General features: G+C 35.6%; 1 protein-coding gene across 1 annotated transcript; it reads left to right on the top strand.

Annotated features, from left to right (window-relative positions):
* Nucleotides 1–10,830: 10,830 nt before the first annotated feature.
* On the top strand, nucleotides 10,831–16,092 carry LOC114392131. Its single transcript, XM_028353172.1, has 6 exons — nucleotides 10,831–11,101; nucleotides 11,180–11,272; nucleotides 14,664–14,796; nucleotides 15,224–15,515; nucleotides 15,618–15,672; nucleotides 15,790–16,092. Exons 1-6 carry the CDS (start codon nucleotides 11,024–11,026, stop codon nucleotides 15,862–15,864), a joined length of 726 nt encoding a protein of 241 aa, XP_028208973.1. The 5' UTR covers nucleotides 10,831–11,023; the 3' UTR covers nucleotides 15,865–16,092.
* Nucleotides 16,093–26,169: the final 10,077 nt, after the last annotated feature.

Genomic DNA, 26,169 nt, shown 5'->3' with positions numbered 1-26,169 from the left:
CGGGGTATTACTGGCTCACTATAGAGAGCGATTGTTGCATCCATGTGAGGAAATGCCATAAGTGTCAGGCCTTCGCTGATAATGTTAATGCTCCACCCATACCTTTGAACATCTTGGAAGCACCTTGGCCATTCTCTATGTGGGGCATAGACGTGATCGGATCCATTGAGCCTAAGGCTTCAAATGGACATCACTTCATCTTAGTCGCCATTGACTACTTCACCAAATGGGTCGAAGCAGCTTCATACGCTAGTGTGACTAGGAGTGTGGTGATTAGATTCATAAAAAAGGAGATAATTTGCCGATATGGGTTGCCCAGGAAAATCATAACCGATAATGCCACCAATCTGAACAACAAGATGATGAAGGAAATGTGTGAGATTTCAAAATCCAACACATTAATTCCACGCCTTACAGGCCTAAGATGAATGGGGGCAGTTGAGGCTGCCAATATAAACATCAAGAAGATAGTTCAGAAGATGACCATGTCATACAAGGATTGGCACGAGATGCTCCCCTCTGCATTGCATGGTTATCAAAATTTAGTGCGCACATCTACTAGGGCAACTCCTTTCTCTTTGGTGTACGGGATAGAGGCTGTGCTCCCATTTGAGGTGGAGGTTCCTTCTTTGAGAATCCTAGCTGAGTCAAGGTTGGAAGAATCAGAATGGGCCCAAGCTCACTTTGATCAGTTGAATCTTATCGAGGGTAAGAGATTGGCCGCCATGAGTCATGGGCGACTGTATCAAAGCAGAGTAAAGAATGCTTTTGACAAGAGGGTGCGCCCGCGCAAGTTCAACAAGGGGGATCTTGTCCTAAAGAAAGTATCGCAGGCTCAGAAGGACCACAAAGGGGAATGGGCCCCAAATTATGAAGGACCGTTTTTTGTGAAGAAGGATTTTTTGGGAGGAGCATTGTTGCTTGCAAACATGGATGACGAAGAGTTTCCTTCGCCTATGAACTCCGATATTGTCAAGTGGTATTATGCCTAATGCCTAGGGCAATTAGAAGGCTCAACGTCTGGACATCCTCAAGGACTCATTGGAATCTCCAAGTCTTGAAATCTTTTGTAAACTATAATCGCAACATTAATAAATGTGTGTTAATGATTTACATCTCGACCTCCGGTTTTGTGTCTTTTACTTTTTATTGTCTTCAAGAACATACACTCTCAATCTTGCTCACTAAATCTGAAGCCATTCAAAGCGATCAATGGGGTATCGTAAGCATTTAAGTAAAACTTAAACATGATAACACTTGTTTAATTGTTACATTTAACGTTCGATCATAAGCATGCATGCATTTGCATCTTGTCATCCGGGATCCTGCAAATCGAAAGATGAATAAAGAGTCATTTTTGAGTGATGGTCAACACCACACCAATTTGGGTAAGCACTAAGGGCAAGTGAAAGTTAATACAAGCATCTTGTAGTATTGTTTCACGTTTTTTGCATGATGACACTTTCTTTGTCCAAGCTTAGGGGCAGGTACGAACAGGTTCTAGGCCCATGATCAATCGATCACCACCCCCGCGTTCGGCTAAAGATATTAAAGAAGCTCTCCTAGGAGGCAGCCTAGTATCTCTAACTTTGCTCTTTAATTTCCTGTTTCATACTTGTTCTTTTTCTTGAACTATATCCTGAATTCGCCTAAGTTTATATGCAATTATAGGATTTTAAGAGAAAAAATATAACAATGAATAACACAATTTTGTAAAGGATTTTCTTCACCAAAAAAATAATAATTACCTCGCTTGGGCGAGTGGCCAGCTCGCCTAGGCGAGCATGGCTATGGTGAAAAACATAAAAAGGGGAGGGGTGAAGCCATTTTCACCCTATTCTTGCCCAAAATCAAAACCTCCCCCAAGAGCTTACGGGAGCCACCATTGGCAGCAGCCCCCAAGCTTCCTTTGTGCACTTTTGGTTTCATTTTTTCACATTCCTTTCATCTCACACAAGTAAGTCCCATGTCTATTCAATTTTACCTTTTCCTTGTGGTATCTTGGTGCTTTATTTATGTCCTTTGCAATGTTTGTGAATCCATGACTTGAATGCTTGATTAGGGGCTGGAATGGATGGCCCTAGGCCTATCCTTGATCCTATTGTAGATTGGCATGTCATGTTGTTCTCCATTCCTCATTTTTACATGGTTAAACATGCGTCCACCAACTGTTCGATAAAATGCCTCAATGACCATTTCATGTATTGTTTTGGAATTTGAGTTGTGAAATGATTTTATGTATGTACAGACATCATTTAAGATGTGTGAACAACTTAGGTTGGTAGATTAAAATGCCAAGAGCATGAGCTAGGCTTGGAAATCTAGACCTTGTTTTAAATGCAAAATATGTGAATTACATGAACATGTAAAAATGATTGGATGGAATTAACCTAATTATTGGTTGAGCTTGCTACACTATGATGGGCACATTGCATCTAAGTAGCTGTAGAATGTTTATAAAAAAAAAATATGCACTGGTTTGATTTGTTTTAATTAGTTGCACAGTAACACTTGCAATTAGCAAAAGAAACACACACTGCCCAAAATTGGTTGGCTTTTTGCTTGCTTAATATAAATGAAATAATGGTTGTGTGTTACGTGAAAACTAACTTTTTGTGGACATGTCCTTGCAAGCAATGGCTCCAAAGAAGCTTCTCTCTAAGAGGGCAAGGAAGCACCCCGCGAGAGAAGGATCTAGTGCGGCTCCACAAGCGGACATAGAATTTGACGGACACTGCTTTCGAAGTGAGGAACACCAACACCGCTTTGAAGCGATCAAGAGTTGGTCTTTCCTCAAAGAAAGACGGGTCCAACTGAGAGAGGGAGAATACACTGAGTTCTAGGAAGAAGTTGCCAGGAGACAATGGACTCAACTCACAGGGCCCATGGCTAAATATTACCCGGAAATAGTCATGGAATTCTACGCAAATGCATGGCCCACAGAGGAAGGAGTCAGCGATAAGCGCTCCTAGGTGCGGGGTCGATGGGTCCCCTTTGATGAAGATGCCATCAATCAGTTCTTAGGGCATCCGTTGGTCCTGGAGGAGGGGCAATGTTGCGAGTTCAGTGAAATGAGGACTAGGCTTCGAGATTTGATGAGGAGGCCATAGGCCAACTGCTATGCATTCCGGGACAGGACTTTGCACAAAGTGTGACGGGTGCAGATCATGCGCACTAGCATGACCACCTTGACACAGATCTAGATGGCATTGCTTCTAGCAACATCCTCCACAGCAATCATAATTCTAATCTTCCCCTGCCAAAATGCCAACTGTTCTATGTCATCTTGACCCAGGTTAGTATTCATGTGGCCCAGCTAATCTCGGATTCCATTTACCAATTTGCAGGGATCACACCTCCAAGACACCCAGTGGACCCAGAAAAGTCCAACAGAGCACTGGATTTTCAGCCTTGATCATAGGTCTCTGCCAGTTCTATGGGGTATCAGTTATGCCCACGAAGCTCATCTGGCCTCCCATTAACAGGTCCTTCATAAAAAAGTACTGCATGGCAAGGCAGGCACAATAACTGGGGCAGGACCAACAGCAGCAGCCAGCCATAGATGTACCATTGCCACCTCTACAACAGCCACCATCCCTAGAGTCCATCTCTCCTCACATGTAGAGGATGGAACTCTATCCGTAGCATGTGGCTGACCAGCAGACGACCAATCATAGGGGCCAGGTGCAGTTGAATGAAGCTTTTATTAGTATGCCCTGCATCAATAGCACCAGGATCCCAATCCTTACGCGTGGCCTACTCCTGAGCAGTTAGAGGCCACAGTTGCATGGCTTGGAGACAGACCCAATTTTCAGGCAGTTGCAGGACCCAGAAGGGCCCCAAGAGATGAAGATGGAGCTTTTGAAGATGATGACATGGCTGATGTGATGGACTTTTTCCTTTGATGAGGTTGAGCTGCTTGACCCGGATCGCTTAAAATTGTGAACTCGTCTTTATTTTATTTTATCACTTTTAGTATTTTGTTTGTTATTTCATTGTGATGGAACTCATCTTTATTTTATCGCTTCCAATATGTTGTCATGTTATTTCATTGTGGTGGTTTGTTTGAAACAAGAAAAACTAAGCAAAAAAAAGAGGGGGAGGATTTGTGTGTGGTTTCTTTTCTTTCACGTGCCTTTTGTCCCTTTAATAAGTACGGTCTCAGGTTATAACTTTGCCTAGGATTCAAACTTTTCTATAAAAAAAAAACTAAAACTAACATGCTTTTAAAAAGAAAAGATTGCCAGTTTTCTTTGGAAAATTCACGGATCAAAACACGAAAGGTTTTTTTTTAAAAAAATAAATGTGCACCTAGAGGGTGAAAACAACGAAAGACTTTCCCGATTGCCAAAATGGACTCAAATGTTTTGTGTGACTTGATAAAAGAGCAATCGTTGAAACAATGGTTTGGCCTGAATGTGGAAACGAACCCTAAGCCTTAGTGTTTGCGTGGCCACAAAGCCTTATATTTGAGTGTCCGCATGGATATGTGCTATGATTGATTTTGCATGAATTTCTAATTATCATAATATGCGTTTCGTGGAAATGATCTGGGCATTCCCTTCTTTATGAGCCATTGGCCAAACAGATGTCCCAATATACATTATGTTCTACCATTTGCAGGCCTTTTAAGCCAAACATCGACCTTTTGCCATAACCTTGACTTGGGATGGAAATTTCCAACCTTACCCTAGGATGAGAGAGCAAGGGGGTCTTCCAAGTGAAGCTTCTATTATCTTGGGTTAGAGGGGTTCGTCAAAACGAAAAAAAAAAAAGCAAAAGAAAAACCCACAAAACAAAAACAACAAGGAAAGAAAGCAAAAGAAAAAGAAAACAAAAAAAAGAAGAAAGAAAAATAATCAATTAATCAAAGATAGAAGAAGAGCAAAGGAAAATAAAAAAGAAAAACAAGTTCTTTGGACCAGACGATGTCTGAACAATGTGCAGAATTGTCGAAAAGAAAAAAAGAGGTAGAAGAGAAATAGTAACTTGGTTAAGACATGGGGGATGTAAAGTGATCGTCTGCTTTAGTTATTAACCAAATCTTTGTGTCTGCTCTCCTGTTCCACACCAAACAAAAAAGAAAAGGAAAAAGGAGGAAAGGCAGAACAACCAAAGCCAAAATTTCCTACAAAATCCAACCTTATAAAGTCTTTTTGATCGATGATGATTATGCATATTGTATTTTATTTGATGGGAAATGACTTGCAAAGTCAATTTATGACATATTTGTGGTTTGGAATTAGGATGAAACACTTGCTTGTGTGAAACTTCATACACCTTGAGCGATTTTCCTCTATTCGGTTGGACCCAGTGTTTCTTCTAATGTTCTTTTAGAAACAAAATGCTAATGTCTTAAATCTCATTTTTGGTTATGACAAGTTCTATTTGCATGCTTTCATTCCCCTTTAGTCTCATTGTTTGTTTTTTTTTAAAAAAAAATGTATGTTGTTTTGATCGGTTTGAGGGTTTGTTTCTTTACTAAGCGTATTCGCGTTTTAGTGAAAGATTTCAAAGACTTCAATGTATTTTGTCAAGACTTCAACGTCTTATTTACATTTCAAAGACTTCAATGTCTTTTGTCAAGACTTCAACGTCTTCATTACATTTCAAAGACTTCAATGTCTTTTGTCAAGACTTCAACGTCTTCTTTACATTTCAAAGACTTCAATGTCTTTTGTCAAGACTTCAACGTCTTCTTTACTTTTCAAAGACTTCAATGTCTTTTGTCAAGACTTCAACGTCTTCTTTATATTTCAATGACTTCTATGTCTTTTGTCAAGACTTCAATGTCTTCTTTACATTTCAAAGACTTCAATGTCTTTTGTTAAGACTTCAACGTCTTCTTTACATTTCAAGATTTCAAAGTCTTTTGTTTGGTTCTCTTGATACTTCATACATTTATTCTTTTGACAGGTTTCACTGCTTTGGTTTTCGCCAGTTGCCGGTCGGATAACAAGATCGTTGGGATGAAATTAGTGTCCTTATCTTTACTTACCTTTTCATGTTCAATAAAAGATAAATAAAGAGGGGCAACTGTCAGACCTTAATTTCATCCAGGGACTATCATTTGCTAACGTTTTGATTCTCGCTAGCCGAATTGAGCTGTTCGACACCAGTTGCCGCGCAAGATGAAAGATTATTTGACGTTTCGGTAAAGAATGCAGAAAATACCCAAAAGGGAGGGCAAAAAGGTCATTTTAAGTTTTTTTCTAGCCCTTGGCTCGCTTGGGCCCCCAAATAGCTTAGGGGTGAAGTAACTAGCTCACCTGGGCGAGCAAGGTTACTTCAGGTTGAAGCAACAACTCACCTGGGCTAGCTGCAGATCCACTAAACCCCCTCATTTCCTATAAATAGGCGTGAGGTGAGGGGCTGAAGAAAGGGTTAAACTTTCAAACATTGAGAGATTTCAGTGAAAATCAGAGAGAAGGAGAAGAAAGAAGAGAAAAATGAGGCCGAGGTGTTACTGAATCACGACCGTAATCGACTTCTACATCGTTCATCGTTCTGTGTTCTTCGTCCGTCATCTAGTTAGTATTTATTTTAAGGATTTAGATACAATCTATGCACCCTTAGGGGTCCTCTTTGTTGCTTTGCACATCTTCATCTCATTCTTCTACCATCAGTAATATCTTTTCTTCTTGTAAAGTGAGTTTTAACCGATCATTTACATCACAAATCATTTTTTAATGAGATTGAAAGTTAATAAGTGAAACCAAGATGAAATCAACATGTAGTTGAGTTTTTTGTCCATAAAAGTCGCTTGAATCCGTTCAAGGTCCAATGCCTTAACGGTCTCTTTTATTTTTGTTGGTTAAAATGAACCTTTGAAAAGTTTAAAATCAATTCAACGCATAACTTTCTTGCTTTTAAAGAACTACATAGGTCTGAGTTCCTCATCGCACTTGAGGATACATAAGAGCAAAGGTAAGGCTCTTGTCTATAGAAGCAAGCTTCATGATGAATCAAGATTGATTCAAGGAGTTTTGATGATAACAAAGATGATGACAAAAGGCTCAAAAGTCAAGATCACTTCATGATAACAAAGATGATGACATTCAAGAATGAGTTCAAGATTGAGTCAAGAACACTTCAAGGATCAAGAGGAAATTTGATTTCAAGAATCAAGAATCAAGAATCAAGAATCAAGAATCAAGATTCAAGAATAATCAAGATCAAGATTCAAGACTCAAAGATTCAAGAATCAAGAGAAGACTTAATCAAGATAAGTATTAAAAAGTTTTTCAAAACATTGAGTAGCACAAGAAGTTTTTTACAAAATCATTACCAAAGAGTTTTACTCTCTGGTAATCGATTACCAGATTATAGAAATCGATTACCAGTGGTTTTAAAACGTTAAGATTTTCAAAATTCAAAATGAAGAGTCACATCTGTTGATGTGTAATCGATTACACCATTATGGTAATCGATTACTAGTGACTGTTTTCGAAAAATTCATTTCCAAAAGTCCCATTTCTTCAAGTGACTTGTTTCTGAAGATTCTTTCAAAAGTCATATCTTTTTAAGTGATTAGTTTTAAAGGAATTGCCAAGAGTTACAAATTTTGACTTGAGTCATTAAGAAACTATACATATGTGATCTTGGCATGAAACATTTTAACAATCTCATTCAGATCTATCATCTCTTTCAACCATTCTATCTTTCAATCTATCTTTCAATACCTTCTTTCATTTCTTTGAGAACTTTCTTATTTCATCTTCTCTTCATCTTTCTAAAAGTTTTTGTTCAAAACTTTTTCTTCCAAAAAAAGTTCTTTGTTCAAAAACTTGTGCTATTCATCTTTTTCATTCCCTTCTCCTTTTGCCAAAAAGAATAAGCCAAGGACTAACCGCTTGAATTCTTTTTGTGTCTCTCTTCTCCCTTTTCCAAAAGAACGAAGGACTAACCGCCTGAATTCTTTTGTGTCTCCCTTCTCCCTTGTCAAAGAATTCAAAATGACACAGTCTGAGAATTCTTTTGATTCTTCCTTTTTCCATAAACAAAAGATTTCAAAGGACTAACCGCTTGAGAATTCTTTTGTTTTCCCATTCACAAAGTTTCAAAGGACTAATCGCCTGAGAACTTTGTCTTAACACATTGGAGGGTATATCCTTTGTGATACAAGTAGAGGGTACATCTACTTGGGTTGTTGACTGAGAACAAGAGAGGGTACATCTCTTGTGGATCAGTTCTAGTGGAGGGTACATCCACTAGGTTGTTCAAAGAGAACAAGGGAGGGTACATCCCTTGTGGATCTTTTCTTGTAAAAGGATTTTTACAAGGTTGAAAAGAAATCTCAAGGACCGCAGGTCGCTTGGGGACTAGATGTAGGCACGGGTTGTTGCCGAACCAGTATAAAACTCTTGTGTGTTTGTCTCCTTCTTCCCTACTCTTTTAATTTCCGCTGTGCACTTTAATTCCTGCTTTTACTTTTGGTTAAGTTTCTTTTCTATTCTTTATTTTATTAACAACATAGTAAAAGCCTAAGAAGAGTAATTTTTAATTAGTAAAGGTCTAGTAATAATTAATTCAACCCCCCCCCTTCTTATTTATTCGGAGGCCACTTGGTCCAACATTGTCAACCCCAAAAAGTAAAAAAAGATAAAAAAGAAAAAATAAATAAATATAGAAGTCATGACTTTGCTCACTCGATTAAACGTTGTCGTCCTTTGTGACGAACACGTGGGGTGCTAATACCTTCCCCACGCGTAAACAACTCCCGAACCCTTGTTCTTAAAATTCGTAGACCCCTTTTTGGTTTTTTCTAACGTTTTTCTCGAACAAACGTTGGTGGCGACTCCCACGCATTCTCCTTCTTTGGAAGACGCACCTTTGAATTTCGGCTTGTCTTTCCACCAAAGGGTAGGTTGCGACAACAAAAACAATTGATTTGATTCGATTCAATTTTTTTTGTAAAACAAATGCTTAAACATTTTAGAACCATTAGATTTGTTTTATTAGTTTACCAACAACCATTAATTAAAATGCTTGAACATTTTACAATCAATATATATATATATTTACAATAGTCGTTGATTTGAATTAATATCATCTAACATAAATGTTTAAAAAATTATTTTATAGAAATTAAAAATATTGTGAGATATATTTATTAAATGGAATAAGAGAAAAATAATTATTTTTTATAGATTAGTTGATTGAGAAGTGGTTATTGTAAACTCTCATTACCTATATTCGATTCTTATGAATAAAAAAATTAAAATTAAGACAAATTTAAATATATGTTTTTTACTCAAAATTAAATATATGTTAAAACAGGTTACTATTATCATATTTAAAATATCTAATATAAAATATATGAACATATTTAAAATATCTATTTTTTACATAATTTAAAAACGACGGAAATAGAAAAAATATTAAACCAAGAACTAACTTTTAGTTAAGAACCACTTACTATTTTAACATCACATAACAACTAAATATGTAAATCATCTCATTCAGTATCTTTTATTATTTCTTGTGTAATCTCTTTTGCATTTTTTTCTTCTCATTTTACCGTTTTCTTATTTTTATATTTTGATCACTATTGTTCAAGTTTTTTAAACATATTCCTTTATTTTGCTTTTTACTACTATTATATTATCTTTTCTCATTTTGAACAAAAATATTAATAATCTAATTTTTACTTTATATTTTCAACTTATAATATATTTTTTATAACATGACACTTTTACTATATATATATATATATATATATATATATATATATATATATATATATATATACACGACTTACAATAATTTTTAATAACCAAATTAAAAATAAAGTAACCCTAAGAAATATATTATATTTTTAATATTTACCAATAATTTTTAATGATAAAAAATTCTCATAATACTTAAATTATAAGATATAAAATTTGAAACATATATAATAATCCTTATTATACTAATAATTTTAAAATGATAAATATTAATTGTTTGTTCAAAATATCTAAATTTTATTAACAAAATTAAAACTATATTTAATTAATAAAAATAACACTATTTCAATAATTTTTTTAAAAAAATTTAAAAAATTTATAAATAAACTCAATTTAGAATATAAGTAATCTTCTTCCTCAAATTTAATGTAAAAAATATTAAATATTAAAAACAATGATTTTATTAATAAATATATATTTTAGAAAAAACTAAATAAAATATAAAAAATAATAGGTTTAAATATAATCATGGTCCTCTATTTTGGTTATTCCGTAATTTTTGTTCCAACATTTTAAAATCAAGAGATTTGTTTTTCTTATTTTTTAAAATACTCAATTTTAGTTCACTTATTTTAAAATAGAGATATTTAGTCATCTTATTTTAGAAAAGTTATAATTTTAATCAAATTTTTAATTTTATCTACATCTTATTTTTTTATCTTATGGTTCAATTGAATCATAAACCTAACATATTTATTTAAGGTATTATCAAAAAATAATTTAATTAATTATAAAATAAAAAATAAAACATAACTAAAAATAAAGATTAAACCAAAATTATAATTTTTCTAAAATAGGAGATCAAAATTATGAATTTTCCAACAACAACCAAATATTTTATATCTTTAAAATAAGAAGATTAAAATTGTATATTTTTAAAATAAGAAAATCAAAATATTTCAATTTTAAAATAAAAGAATCAAAATTACATTTAAATCAAAATATTATTTAAAGAAATCCGTGCAATTTTAACATCTAGTTATAATGTAAGAAATGATTTAATTTTTAACATGCAATGGAATAAGTTTCATAAGATTATAGGATTAGACTAGTAGTTAAAAAATAGTGTTAATAGTTAAATGTATAAAATTATATACTATCAAAATCACTTTCCTGATCCGACCCAATCCGTTGTCCACTGTTGTTGGCCAAGGGCTTCCCGGCGGTGACGACTGACGAGTGAAATGAGTCTCAGAAAAATTAAGTTGTTTTGTTTCTTCTAGGTCTCTTCGTTCCCAACATCCCATGATGCTTGTTGAGCTGTTGGGTTATCCAAGCTTCAAAATTCTGAGAAAATGAACAAGGCCATCTTCACCAGATTCTTTCACTCCACTCCTCTCTTGGAACGCAAATCCCGCACTTTTGGGGAATCTGTTAGTCCCTTGAACTGTACTACCTCGTTTGTATCAACATGAATTACACCTATTTTTCTAACACCCCTTTGATCGCAGAGATGCAACAATTACTCCAAAAGATTCCGAAAACTCCGTGCCAAACAAACGCTGCTTCACGATGTCAATGCCTACGCACAATTCATGTGTCAGGTTTAAAATTATTTTTTAATTTTAGTCTTATGCCCGCAAGTTAATTGTTGATTTACAAGTTTCCAACAAAGCACTATTCAGGAAAATATAAAATTAAGGATAAATAGTTATTTTTATCTCGAATATATGTTTAGTGTGCGGACAAATTCGTCCTTCAAAGATGAATATTCAAGTTTTAGTCCCCTAAAGTAAAAAAAGTGCGAGAAATCTATCCATTCATTAATTTCCGTTTGTTACCGATAATGAAAGAACCTATGATGAATTTGTCAACCGTCTACACATTCAAATTAATTGTTGATTTACAAGTTTCCAATAAAGCACTATTCACGAAAAAATAAAATTAATTTTAGTGGGTACATGCTAATGTTGTATAGGGTGCGGTGATATTTTTCATCTTTAACTGCTTAGCATTAAATAGGGAAAATGAGCTATTGTGTAAGGTTGTTGTGGTGCCCCTTCCTCTACAATCGTAAGCTTTCAGTTCAGTGTCATGATATGATTTAGTTTGGTAACAGAGAAATGGATAATGGTGTGTTTTTGGGGCTGCAGAACTCAATCCAGAGTCTTAACAATGGCTCTAGAGGATTTTAAAATTGTAAAATTCTGCCAATTATTTATTTAGCAATTCAAGTTTATTTTAGATTATTTGTTTGTTTATTTTGTTTGCAGTTTTTGATGATATTTTGTTGTTCTAATGTGAAATACCGTTAGCTGTCCTAAAACTTGGATTGAATTATCTCCATACTCAAGAGAACACTTATGAATACCTTTTCCCTTCTTAAAATGTTTATCTTTTTCTTTTATAAGCAGATTTTTTATTGAGCTTTTGGTACAAGGGGTACTCAAAACAGTAGGTAGAGTTCGAGAGGAAAGAAGTAAGAACATTAAAGTGACAAACAGTCAGCTGGATTGAAGCAGCACTCTGAGGAATTATAATGATATCTCCCACTTCTAGCTAGGAACCATGATCAAGAATGAAATTTGATTGCATCCAACAACTGCAGCATATCCACTGAACCATCTTGACACATGTTATTTCACATAAGCCTAATAGATCATATTACTGCATGCTGAAGTATCATTCATGCTTTCTTTAAATTTTTTCCCCTTACACCAACCTTTGACGTTGAAGATAATGACCTAAACCAGAAGCTGGAAGAACAACAGTAATTCCAATTCAAGCATAGAAGACAAACCATATCTGAGGAGAAACAGGTTAAGAGAAAACTAGATGATCTGATCGCTGCACATTAACATGACAAAGCACGCACACAGCAAAATTCAGATATGAAATTATATTTAGAGCTGCCCAAGTAGGCACCCTGTCAAGCAAGACTTGCCAAGAAAAGGCAACAACCTTTAAAGAGCATCACATTTTCATAATGACTGAAAACTAAACCATCATATTCACTTGGGGGCACACATACCAAACCATTTGATAATGCTTGATAGTCAGATTTAACAGAAAAAAATATGACTATAATCTGGTTTCCAAATCTTGCCGTCATTCTCCTTATTCAGCTGGACCACATTAATCAAATTGATTAGTTCCATCTCTAATTGCTATTCCCACTCAAACAAAGTTCTTCACCTCAAATTTTAACACCAACTATCATTTTTCCATTCCCCCATTTCATCTATAAAGGCATCTTTATCCACAGAAACCATAAACAATCTAGGAAAAGATTGTTTAAGGCTAACAGAACCAAGCCAGATACAATGCCTGAACTTAACTTGATCACCACACCTTACGACTAATATTTTTAGCAATGTTTTATTTTTATGGAAAAACTTAGGTGCAGTTCCTTAGATGCTTTAGGTGGTGTTCTCTAATTAAAATTAAACTGTCATCTTGGTAAACTTTGCTAGTAAGGTCCACGTTTAAAGTCAACACTGGTTTCTTACTGCTCTGTGATATGATTTGTTTGGTCTTTGTTCACTATGTTTGTAGTGGAATCCATACGGCTTTCTAGTGCGGTTAATTTAGATAAAGTTTGCATTGCTATGCTCCTCCCCAATAGTGTGATATCGAGAAGGGCTTAGTATCATTGATTTTTGTAGTTTTTATTTTTTTTAAATATGCACTCTTTTGGACATAGTTCTAGATCCTTCCCGTGTGTGCATTTTCTCCTGATTTTGTTGGTTGTAAGCAGTGTTGTTAAAACTGGACCAGACCGGTCAGTTTGACCGGAAATCGGTGCCTAGGCTGCTCCGGGTGAGTTATCGGATCGGATCTGCATCTGAACCGGATCAGCCCGTAAGACCCCTCCAGTTTCTTTATCAAAACCGGTGACCCAGCCGGATTTGGTGACCCAGACTGGTTGAGTTTGCAGATCTTTTTATTCTCTGAAAATGCAGCATGTCAGTTTTGTGAACCTTCGTTTGTGCTCTCAGGCCTCAGCTCTCATTTCTCACAAATCTAGCCCTATTCCCCTCTTTGATCTCTCATCTCAAACCCACACAACACCGCGACATTTTCGCTCCTGCAAGGTTGCCGCACCGCACCGTTTTGTGACAGTAGCACCTGGATTCTAACCATCTCCTCTCTAAAGTCGTCCCTGTCTCAGTCTTGCATCCTTCCTGTCACCATCGTAGAGGCTGCTAGAACAGCATCCAGTGGTGTCCCTTTCTCAATCTCACAATATCGCACTCCCTTTCTGAACTTGTCTGTTAATGGGAATTGATTAACTTGGATTGTCTATTGAAATAAGGTTTTTCAGTTTTTGAATTGAGTGAGTTACGAAGTTAGGAGTTGGTGGACAGGAGTAAATCTGTAAATGTTTCAATTTAATTTGGATTGCCTATTGATTGCTATTTTATACCAAGAAGCATTGGATTGACTTAATTAGTGTATAAAATTAATGCACGAGAAAACACCATTCTTGCTTGTAATCTCTTTTTTTTTTTTCGATACTATTCTTGCTTGTAATCTAAATAGTCATTTGTCAATTTTCTATGAGGAGATTGAGGTGGCAAGTTACAGCGGCTACTATTATGTTTTGATTTTAGTTTCTACTAAGTAGTGTTTGATTTGATCATGCTCGGTAGTTTTTTGCTCTATTTGGAGCTATTGAAGCTCTATTATTTCATTTCTTATTTTGTAAGAAAATAACAATAATTGTTGAACTCAGATCAACATATATACCACACATTAAAAGGAAAAAAAAGAGGTTCTGTAATTGACTGGCAATTATCAAAATTTATACAGCGGAGAATAGTAAATTTATAGTTATATTTAATTTTTTAATATGTATATCGGGTTAAATTGGGTCAATTACTGACCCACTGACCCAATGCCTAGACCGGTGACCGGGCCGGTTTTCACAACACTGGTTGTAAGATGTTGCATCTAAAATGCTTTTGCTTTCCTTTTTTTTTTTCCTTGTCTTAGAGCTGGAAAGAAGATGTTGATGAGGATGGTCCATCTCCCAGTCTAGGCCCCTCATGGTTCAGAAAACAATATTCTCCTAAAGGCTCTGGAAGGCACAGGAATGACAATCAAAGATCAAAGCATCAATTTAGAAGTAAGAAATGTCTACTTGAGTAGGATTGGTGCACTTAACTAGTCATGTTGCTGTTTTGGTTTTAACTTGCATCATAAGCTTTCCTGAATAAGCTACATTATGTTTTTATTTTTAGTTCAAAGAAGATTCTGGTTATATATGGCTTTTTCTGGATTCAAGGTTCTCTTGATTAGAGTTTGTTAGATGGTTTCTTCTGGGAAATCTTCTAATTGTATCTTGTCAGCAGAAACTTTCATGTGTGCTCGAGTAGGATTGTGGATTTATCTAGAGACATCAATCACATCATGTTACTGTTTTGGTTTTAGCTTGCATCATAAGTTTCTTGAATAAGCAATATTGTGTGTGTTAATTTATTGCAAAGAAAATTCTGGATATTATATAGCTTGTTCTAGATTCATATGTTTCAAAAAAACTTGATGTCTTTCAGGAAATCATGAATTTTGCAAAGATGATTTTGACGTTGAAACCGTTTTCCGCTCTGCCTTTGGTGGCAATCGATCTTTTTATTGGTCCTTTATAAATGAGGAAAATCCTCAGTGGAGGAAGTCAGGAGGCTTTTCTAATCATGGGAAATCTTGGAATTGGAGACGTTGGAGTGAAAATGGATATAATGGCACATCAACCGAGTCAGATTGTTCGCAATCAGATTTAATTTCAGATAGATTAGCCCTTGGAATGAGTGCTTCTGGCCCTTTGAAACTTGAAGATGTGAAAAATGCGTAAGTTCTTCTGCACTTCCTCTTCAATGTGATTTTAAACTGTTTTCTGAGTTCTTTTCCACTTCCTCTTCAATGTGATATTGAACAATTTTATGAAACCAGGTACCGGATATGTGCCTTAAAGTGGCATCCAGATCGTCATGATGGCTCTTTTAAGGTGTTGCCAAGCTCCAACTGCTGATTAGTTCTCTCTTTTTGTTCTTTTCCTTATTGAGGAATTTCTATCATACATGTTGAGTTTACTGATAATTTTAATTATTATGCATGTTGATAGGTTATAGCAGAGGAAAAGTTCAAGCATTGCAGTGCTGCTTATCAATCCTTGTGTGATAAGCTGGCCTTGGATTAGGGAGTAAGAACTTGCTTTTTTTTATTCAGAGTTAGAACTTGTTTATTAGTACCTTTTCTACAACTTTCTGGCTCTAAGCAATTATATGCCCAAGCTAATTTATTTTACACAAAGCTTGATCGATATCATTCCTTTTCATTAGTTTATGTACAAACTGAAGGAGTGAAGTGAGATATTTTTTCTCCAGCATATTTATGCATACTGTATATAATCTTCTTTTGGTTTTAACCCTTCGGTACATTAGGGGAAAAAGATCCTGACTAATTCGGAATTTAACCGGGAGATAAGTAAAGCCTGATCAAGAATTGTTTCTGTTAAGGATTAAACTCGAGTACTATCCGAACGATTAAACCTTAACTTCAACACATTAATCATTTCTACTCAATCACTTGGTTATACTGTATATAATCTATTTATTTGAAGAGTTTAATAGGAATGTATTGTTAATGTAACAGTTTTTATACTGTCAACTAATTATAAATTTGATCTTTGATATAACTTTTAAGTTAGTTATTATAAAAGTTAACAAATTTATTAGAAAATTGATACTGTTCAACAGCTTAGAGACAAAAGTTTAAAATGTAATAAATGATAGGTGAAAAGAGTGAATCACAAAAATTTGTTGTGTTGTATATCACATCTCAATTTATTATAGCATGATAATGTGTGATTAAAATGACTTTGTAAAAATCAACAATGGTCGACACAAGGGACAACAGCTTGTGTCCCTTAGTTAAGGGGTCTTAGGGATGACAAAGTGTATCTGGATCTTATAGGTATCAGTAAAAATATCCGCAAGTGAGGAGGATAATTACCTGCATATTAGGGTTGGGTATAGGGGTGGGTATTTGTCCGCAAATTTACATGGGTATGAGTGCACGTAGAGGTACTATAGTACCCACCCTGTTCCACCTTGCAAATGTCATATATATTTAATTATTTATTTATTTATCATTATAATGTGTTACATTAGTAAATATATCATATATATGATTTTATGTGAACAAATAATTATACCTTTTTCAATTTTGTGACTAATACTCTAACAATAATAGATACATAGAGTAGTGGAGTGGAACCCTAAATCTAATCCCTTCATTTGTGCCTAATTTTTTATGTCTAATCTTCTCTTGATAGTTTTAATTATTGTTTTTGATAGTCTAATCCTTAGTCTTATTATCATGTTCTAGTTTCTATTAGTATTAGTGGACCAAAGGAATACATAGACTTAGGAGATAAGCTCTACAAAAATATAAAAAAATTGATTCTGGTGATGAGGTCAAATATTTTATCCATTTGTGTTTTTTATTTATATAATTTAAAATATATAATTATAAGTTAATTAGTTTTAACGTATTCTTTTTTGACATGCCTTGTAGAGTATCTTCACCTTATGATGTCCAAGTTTGATTAGGTTTTTGTGAAACGATTAAAATATTATACACTTTAAGAATCGTTACGTCCAAGTTGGATGATTATCTTTGTAATGTTTATTTATGACTTGAGTTTGGATGAATTTAAGAATCGTTTCGTCCAAGTTTATTTATGATTATCAGTGTTATACTTACTTGTTTTTAATATTATGTGGGGATGCTTTCAAAGTTATATTTTTTAAATTTAAGAATGTCTTTTTAATTTACTAGTAGTAATTGTTTTAATTAATTTTTTTATTGATTTATTAACTTTATACAAAAGTAAAATGCGAGTTATGGGTACCGGTATAGATATATAGGTACCCGACAGGTACAAAAATGAACATTAAAGTTGTTATTCACACGAGTATGGGTTTGGGTATCGGGATTTTTTTAAAATGCAGATATGAGAACGAGTACTATAAGACTTTATCCATTGTCATCCCTAGGTGGTCTAAAGTTCAAATCCTGGTTAGCCCTTAAATATAAAATAAATTTTCTATATTCTTTCAAAAAATGCTGCCAACATTTTATGTCCCTTATTTTGAGTTGCAAAATTTCTCTTATAAGCCAATGTTCTCTCCCTTTCCTCCCTTTTATTATAATGCAGTAACCATTGTAACACCCTCTACCCTCACAAATAACGAATAAAGGGAAATAAAATCATGCGGAATTTGTTTTTTAAAACATATTGACTTTAAATTGATTTCAAAAGATAAATGATTCGCATTCACTTAATAAAAACATAGTAGAAATTGTTCGAATAAAAACAACAAAGTTATCCCAGCTCAAAACAAGGTCGTCCATACTGAATGAATAATAATAAAAAAACTAAAACAGAAACATAACACAACTATATCGTTTACAGAAAATATAGCATGCGAAGAAAATCCTATGCCCCAATGTCACACTTATCAGAGCATGTCTCTATCACAACTAAGTTTCTCTGGCTCTAACATGGAATTCTCATGTGATGACTCACCTGAACAAATGGCAATCAGCCCATACACAAACACACATCGAGAATGAGTTATCACATTCATATATAATAAAATATTAAAGCATGTAAAACATGTAATGCTTACGACTGAATTTATATAATTAACACTACTTCACAAAATCACATACATTGTGCACATCCATTCTAGTTCATCCACTCCAGAAAATAACATCAAACCACAATTGTTAACCCAATGAAAGTCAAACACATACATTATGCAACAATTACTCTAGACTCAAACCTACATGCAATGTGGTACCATTTTTCAGTGAAAAACCTCGTCGGACGCCTAGGAGTACATGACAGGACATGCCTCACAATGGGTAAGTCAGGTCACTCTCACTAAGTGAAATCATAGGGAGACCAGTCAGGGTCACACTGTTTTGCGAAGAATGCTCCAACCATGTGGGATCGGCACAGGCTTATAGGAGCACTCAAATCGGATGACCCCCAAGGCCTACACTCCGAAGAGTCCGTCAGGGCCTCTCCCTCCTGATTCAGGTCCAACCCCAAAAAAATCATTTGAACACACAGATTCTACTATGAATTATGCAATGCACACAACTACTCAATTGTTTTCAAAATCTCAATTGTATATATTTTTTTTAAATAAAAATATTTTAACTCAGTGCGCCTCAAGTGATTAAACTCGTCGGGTTCCACATCACAACTCATCGCGCATTAACTCGTCGCCCTTAAAGGGTCTTACAGTTGTGTGATTACATAATTCATGGCTCACAACTCAAACATACAACATCTCAAGAGTCATGTAATTCACAATCCATTACATATCAAATGGTTTTCACTTACACATCATCTCAATCACATTTTCATAATAAAATAATTTATCGCATCTCATGCATCCTACACATATTATTCAATAATAACATTTACTTGACACAACAAAAATATAAATTAAACTGAAATATATTAGTAATACGAATTCCAGGTAGTATATACGCGCTAACCAAATCAAAATATTTAGGGATAAAATAATGATATGTACCTCTAAGTCTCGATTAATTAACCAGTAAGAATTTAACTAATAGGTAAGCTCAATTATAATCAATGAAATATATCTAACCTTAAAGCATACAAATATATTTATATGTAATAATATATATCATACATAGTACAATTACATGAATTAACAAATATGTATATATATGTAAATTTGTAAAGTGGAACCTGTAATTGTTGCACAGCCTTTAGGAAGTAATATTTGCAATTATTAACACATATAATTACATAAATTAATATTTGCAATAGTATTAAAGCAGAAACCATAACTACTGCACAAGCAATGATGAAGGAATATCTACAACATATTTAAACTAGAAAGCATAACTACTGTACAGCCATTTATAAAAAAAATAATTGTAATTACTAGCTTATATAACATATATAACTGAAAAGAAATAAAATAAAAATTTTATAATAATATTTAATTTATTTATGAAGAGAAATAATTTCTATAACCTTATTTTATTTGTTATTATTATTATTATAGAAATCTCAAATAGCAAAATGATACCATGAGGGATCACGTATAGGCACTTTCACCCAAAAAGCTTAATATCTAATATATATATATATATATTTCAACAAAGCCCAGTACGTATGATTACAAGCGCCAAACAATGAACAATCATACGCATTAATATTTAGTAATATATGTATCTACTAAAAAAAATCTGATTTCATTAGATGATTAGATATAATTCAAAATCAGTCATATACGCATCCGGCAAACGTGGGTAAGCAATTCATATAATTCATATAATGTGCCTACATATATGATCATTATTATGTCATTTAAATTGAAATCAAAACATTGAAACAAGAAAATAATTCACATGAAATCAAAACTTGCAATATATGTAAATAAATCAAATTTTTAAAAAGTGAAATTCAGTCACATGACAAGCATAAATTTGGGAAAATCAGTTAAGAAACAACCCAAAATACCCAAAAATTGATCCTCTAGGGATCCCTATACATGTTCATTCTAATCCCCAAGCGTGAATAACTCATCCCTTACCTCGACGTAGTTCCTCAATCGTTCTCCGTTAGCAATTGTGACGTCTCTGGTGCGCTCTAGAGCTCCTCCTCTGATTGCTCTGTTAGGGTTCTTGTGCGTCAGAAGAAGAGAAAGGGACATAAGTGTTTTGTAAAAGCTGCTCTAGGTTAACATTTGGTTTATATAGTGGAAATTTATGACCTAATTATATTTTTTTTACTTATTTATTAATTTATTAATTTCTTATTTATTTATTAAAAGTTACGGCTGTTACAACCATAATATTTGAAAGACTTTGATGTCACTTTAGGAGTAAAATCTGTTAGCTAGAAACTTATTAGCAGAAATTATGAATATTTTACCGCATTAATCAATATTTGAATTGTTGGCTTTCAGTTTTTCACAAAGTCAACTAAAAATTAGTTACATTATTGAATTTAATGTTGGCCAATATCTTTCTAGTTGAGTTGCTCACTGTTATGGAAGGAACTAAACAACCTTCATCAGAAGCACAACAAGCAGAATCACACCTAGCAGACATGAATCAAAGGCCAAAGAGGGTGGTGACCAAGCCACAATACCTGAAAGATTTTGTGTAACTAACCCCAACAAGGGGTGCTGACATGGCAGAATTCTATTGGCCCTCAAGCACATTCTGTCTGCCATTTCTCATTTACGGTTATTTTCCAAGATGCTAGAATCTTCTTTCTATTAGTGGTAGCCCTGTACCTTTACCAAGATTGATAGAATTTTGGTTAACAACTTTGAATCAACAAGCCAAAAGTGCTATATAAGTCACGAATCATGAAAAAGAAAGGCATAAAAATAATAAATCATTTTCCTTCTTCTCTCGTCTTGGAGGAACTTAGCCCTCGAAGCCTAGGACCCCTTGAGCTAATTCTCAGCTCATAACACTTTTGGTGCTTTCATTGAGTTACCCTGCTATTATGCTTGCCATGGCTGAATCAACTTGTTCGAAATCCAACATGGAGCGTATTGAAGAAGCAATTGCCAAATTAGCTTTCAATCATCTCCATGTCACCAGCAAACTTGATGAGCTCATTCAACGTGTCTTGGTCATTGAGGCTAACCAACACTAGTCACCATCCCCTTCTTCTTCGTCCACCATCATTTCACCTGCACCTTCTCCTTCACACTTTCCCAAAATGAAATTGGACGTTCCCTATTTTGATGGGTCTGACCTCTCAGGGTGGATGTTCAAAATCAAACAATTCTTTACCTACCATGCGACCCCGGAACTAGATCGCCTGACTATTGCCTCCTTCTCCATGGAGGGTCCCGCTCTCGCGTGGTTCTAGTGGATGACGAGGAGTTGCCAAATCACGTCGTGTCTTGGGTTCCTTCAGGCCCTTGAAGCTCGCTTTGCTTCTTCACAATACGAGGATCCTATCGGTATCCTCTTTAAACTCACCCAATGCGGCTCTGTAGCTGATTATTTGTCGCAGTTCGAGTCTTTCACTAACAGGATCGTGGGGTTACCCACCCCGTTCCTTCTTAGCTGCTTCATCTCGGGGTTGGCACTAGACATTCGCCATGAAGTTCAAGCTGTCCATCCCTTGACCTTGACTCATGCCACGGCCCTAGCACGTCTGCAAGAAGAGAAGCTCGCTAACCATCATTGTGCCTTCCGCAGACGGTTTGTGGCAAACCCACCCTCCTCATTTCCAACTACCACACCTCTTGCTTTGCTCCCACCACCAGCGAAACCTCCTCCCCTTCCTCTTAAACGCTTGTCACCGGAGGAAATGGTGGTTCGCCCCAAAAAGGGCTTTGCTTTAATTGCGATGAGAAGTTCTCTCGGGGACACCAGTGTTCCTCCAAGTTCTTCCTTCTCACCATAGATGCAGAGGAGACAGCCACAGAAGAAAACCCTATCGAGAAAGTGCATTCTCCTTCAAATGATACCTCTGACCTGCACCAAGCCCAAATAAGCTTTTATGCCTTATTGGGTCACCTGGCCCCAGAGACACTTCGAATGGTGGGCCGGATCTCGAACCAAAAGTGTAATCATCCTAATTGGCAATGGAAGCATGCACAACTTAATGCAAGCTCACCTCGTTCGTTCCTTGGGCCTCACTGCTCAGCCCACTCATCCTTTTCGCATTGTGGTTGGAAATGGCAATGAGGTCGTTTGTCACCAAATGTGTGTCAAAGTTATGGTTAACATACAGGACTAGAACTTCACCATGGACCTCCGTGCCTTACCCTTGTGTGGTGCGGATGTGGTACTAGGCGTCCAATGGTTAAAATCCTTAGGTCGTATTCTTATTGATTATAATGACCTTACAATGAAATTCATGAGTGAGGATCACATTGTTGAGTTGAAGGGCGACACTGACTGTGGCCTTCATTCAATAACTCCTCTTCATCTTCGTCGTATGATCCATACTGACAGTGCCAATGCTTATTTCCACATTCGCCTCATACCCTAGAGCTTCTTTCAACCAAAACCATCTCACCCCCATATCCTGAAATTGAAAGTTTGCTCTGCAAATTTGAATCCTTATTTCAAACTCCAACTACCCTGCCTCCATCTCGTAGCACCAATCATTCCATCCAACTCCCTAATTCTAAGCTTGTCAATGTGTGACCCTACCGTTACCCCTACTTCCAGAAGCACGAAATTGAAACACAGGTCGAAGCAATGATGCAGAGGGGAATCATTAGACCCAACACAAGTCCCTTCTCCTCCTCGGTATTGTTAGTCAAGAAAAGTGATTGATCATGGCGATTTTGCATTGACTGCAGGGCCTTGAATGCCATTATCGTCAAGGACCACTTCCTAATTTTGACCATAGACAAATTGTAGGATGAATTGGGTGGCGCTTGTTGGTTCTCAAAATTGGACCTATTGTAGGGGTATCATTAGATATTGATGAATGATGACGACGTGAGCAAAACAACCTTTAGAGCCCACAATGGCCATTATGAATTTCACGTTATGCCATTCAGATTATGTAATGCCCCATCATCATTCCAGGCAACAATGAAAAGTATCTTTGTGCCCTATTTACGTAAATTCATCATTGTATTTTTTATGACATTCTCACCTATAGTAGAACCTTTCCAAAACATCTGGTGCACTTGGAGATGGCTTTTCAAGTTCTGCTCACAGGCCAATTCTTTCTTAAATTATCCAAATGCACTTTCACTCAAAGACAGGTCGAATACCTGGGGCACTTGGTCTCTCAGAATGGAGTTCAACCTGTCCCAACTAAGGTTGAAGCCATTCAACAATGGCCCACACCTCGTTCCACCTGGGCCTTGAGAGGATTTCTAGGCTTGTTGGGTTTTTATCAAAGATTCATTAAAGGTTATGCTTCAATAGCAGCTCCTTTGACCTAAGTCTTAGCCAATGATAAGTTCCACTGGTCGTTAGATGCCCAGAAGGCATTTGACACGTTGAAGGAAGCCATTTGTCAGGCCCTTGTTCTCTGGTTGCCAGATTTTTCATTACCCTTCGTCGTAGAAATTGATGCCTCAGGGGTGGGTATGGACACCATTCTCTCTCAACAAAATCACCCTATTGCATTTTTCAGCAAGCCCTTTTGTCCCAAACTTCTTCACTCCTCAACCTATGTTCGAGAACTCACCACCATCACTTCGATAATGAAGAAGTGGCGTCAATATTGTTGGACAAGTGGTCTCAGATATCTTAAGAAGGGGGGGTTGAATTAAGATATTACAACTTATTTCCCCAATTAAAAATTCTATTTCTCTTTCTATTCAAGTTATAAATTCCCTTAATAATGAATTTCTTAAATATTGATTCAAATAGAATAATTTGAATACGAATATAAAACAATAATAAATAAAGGAGTTTAAGGGAAGAGAAAATGCAAACTCAGATTTATACTGGTTCGGCCACACCCTTGTGCCTACGTCCAGTCCCCAAGCAACCCGCTTGAGAGTTCCACTATCTTGTAAATTCCTTTTACAAGTTCTAAACACACAAGGACAACCCTTCCTTTGTGTTTATAATTCTTTCACAACAAGAGACCCTCGGTCTCTTAATCCCTTTTCAGAATGAAGAAGAAGAAAAGAAGAAATCTCTCTTGAAAGAGATAGATTGAACAATTTGAGCACTCAAATAATTCCTTATTGAATCACAAGTAATTTGGCCAAGGAATTTGTAAGAGGATAAAATGATTTTGCTTTATAAGAGGATAAGACCTTTTTGTTCTGAAAAACTCTTAGCAAATTCGTGTCTCAAGTCACATATATATAGGCCTTTGATAGCCATTCAAGAACCACATAAAAAGATGTGACTGTTGAGAATATTTTCTGAAAATCTGCTCTGGTAATCGATTACAGTATATGTGTAATCGATTACAAGCTTTAAAATTTGAATTAAAACGTTCAGAAACTGTTGGTAATCGATTACCATATATGTGTAATCGATTACACAGGGCAAATTTTGAATTCAAATTTTAATAGCTGTTGTAAATCAGTTTTGGTCACTGGTAATCGATTACATCCTCTGGTAATCGATTACCAGAGAGTAAATTTCTTGTAAAAGAATTTTTAACTTAATTTTCTTGGCCAAACCTTTTGCTACTTCAATTGGAATTCCCTTCCTATTTAATATACCCTTTCTAAGACTCTATAGATTGTCTTGATCATCCATCTTGAATATCTTTAATTGCTTTGTCTTGAATAAAGCTTTGAGTCGCATGTGATCTTTTGGCATCATCAAAACATCGGCTTGATCCTTTGTCTACAATCTCCCCCTTTTTGATGATGACAATCCCTGAAATCAAGACAAACTATATACAAGATGATAGCACGTTCACACAACCCTTACTCCCCCTATCTTTTGGCATGTATGCCTAATTTTACTTAATGAAAAATTTCTAATTCTAATTGATTTCTAACCCAAGCTCTCTCAAGTTCTCTCCCCCTTTGGCAACATCAAAAAGAACTAAGCAATACAAACAAAATCCAAACATAGCCAAACATGAAATCAAAATAAATCCACACATTGTTATAACCAACCAAAGCAAAGTCCTGAAATATAATAATAGTGCAAGAGTACGATAACTAGAGCAACAAAAAGCCAAATACACGGCGATAAAACAAAGTACTAAGAATACTTAATTACTAATAAGACTCAGTCATAATAACAATAACAATTAATCTAAGAGGATGATGGAGGCGGTGGTGGTGGATCAAAGCAAGTATGGATGAAGGAGACATCTTCTTCAACTTGTGTGAGGCGAATATCCATGCCGGAAAAGCGTGTATCCAATGAGTCGAAACGTTTACCAACATAAGAACGAAGACCTCGTAATTCGGTAAGGACTTCATTCAGGAGTGTTGAATCTTCACGCTGAGGAGGAGGTGAAGGAGTACGCTCATCTTGAGAAGGGAGTGCGTCTTTCTTCAGTCATTGACCATTCCGATCCTTACGGTAACCAAAGGAAGTCACAGCACCAGCACCAATAGCAAAGGAACGCTTGACTTGAACAAATGGCTTATCATCAAGCAGAATTTGAAAATGACGCAGAAATAAAGTTATCAAATGTGGATAAGGTATAGGTGCTTTGGCCCGTAATGCCTTATGCATGCGGTACCGAACCAAATGGGCCCAGTCGATCTGACGACCGGTGAGAAAAGCCCACATCAGAATCAAATCCTCCTCAGAGGCTTGTGCTAAATTTGAAGATCGGGGAAGTAAAATTCTAACAATTATATAGTGCATGATGCGATTATAAAAAGTTAATGATCCATCCAGCAATCTACCGGTCATTTCAGCCTGATCATTGCAGACCATGCGGCGAGCATCATGACTAGAATAATCAAATTTTCAGTCATCAACAATGGTGCCCTTAAAAGGTGCACCTTGACTGGGT

The sequence above is a fragment of the Glycine soja genome, chromosome 2, assembly GCF_004193775.1.
Source record: "Glycine soja cultivar W05 chromosome 2, ASM419377v2, whole genome shotgun sequence".
NCBI classification, from domain to species: Eukaryota; Viridiplantae; Streptophyta; class Magnoliopsida; order Fabales; family Fabaceae; genus Glycine; species Glycine soja.
Note: the sequence above shows the minus strand (reverse complement) of the source record. Positions and strands in the feature narration are given on the sequence as shown.

Excerpts from the sequence above, each read along its gene's own strand:
- LOC114392131 (XM_028353172.1), top strand. The coding sequence starts at position 11,024 with ATGAACAAGGCCATCTTCACCAGATTCTTTCACTCCACTCCTCTCTTG. Across the intron at positions 11,102-11,179 it reads CCCGCACTTTTGGGGAATCT|AGATGCAACAATTACTCCAA; the intron begins GTTAGTCCCTTG and ends CTTTGATCGCAG. Across the intron at positions 14,797-15,223 it reads ATCAAAGCATCAATTTAGAA|GAAATCATGAATTTTGCAAA; the intron begins GTAAGAAATGTC and ends GATGTCTTTCAG.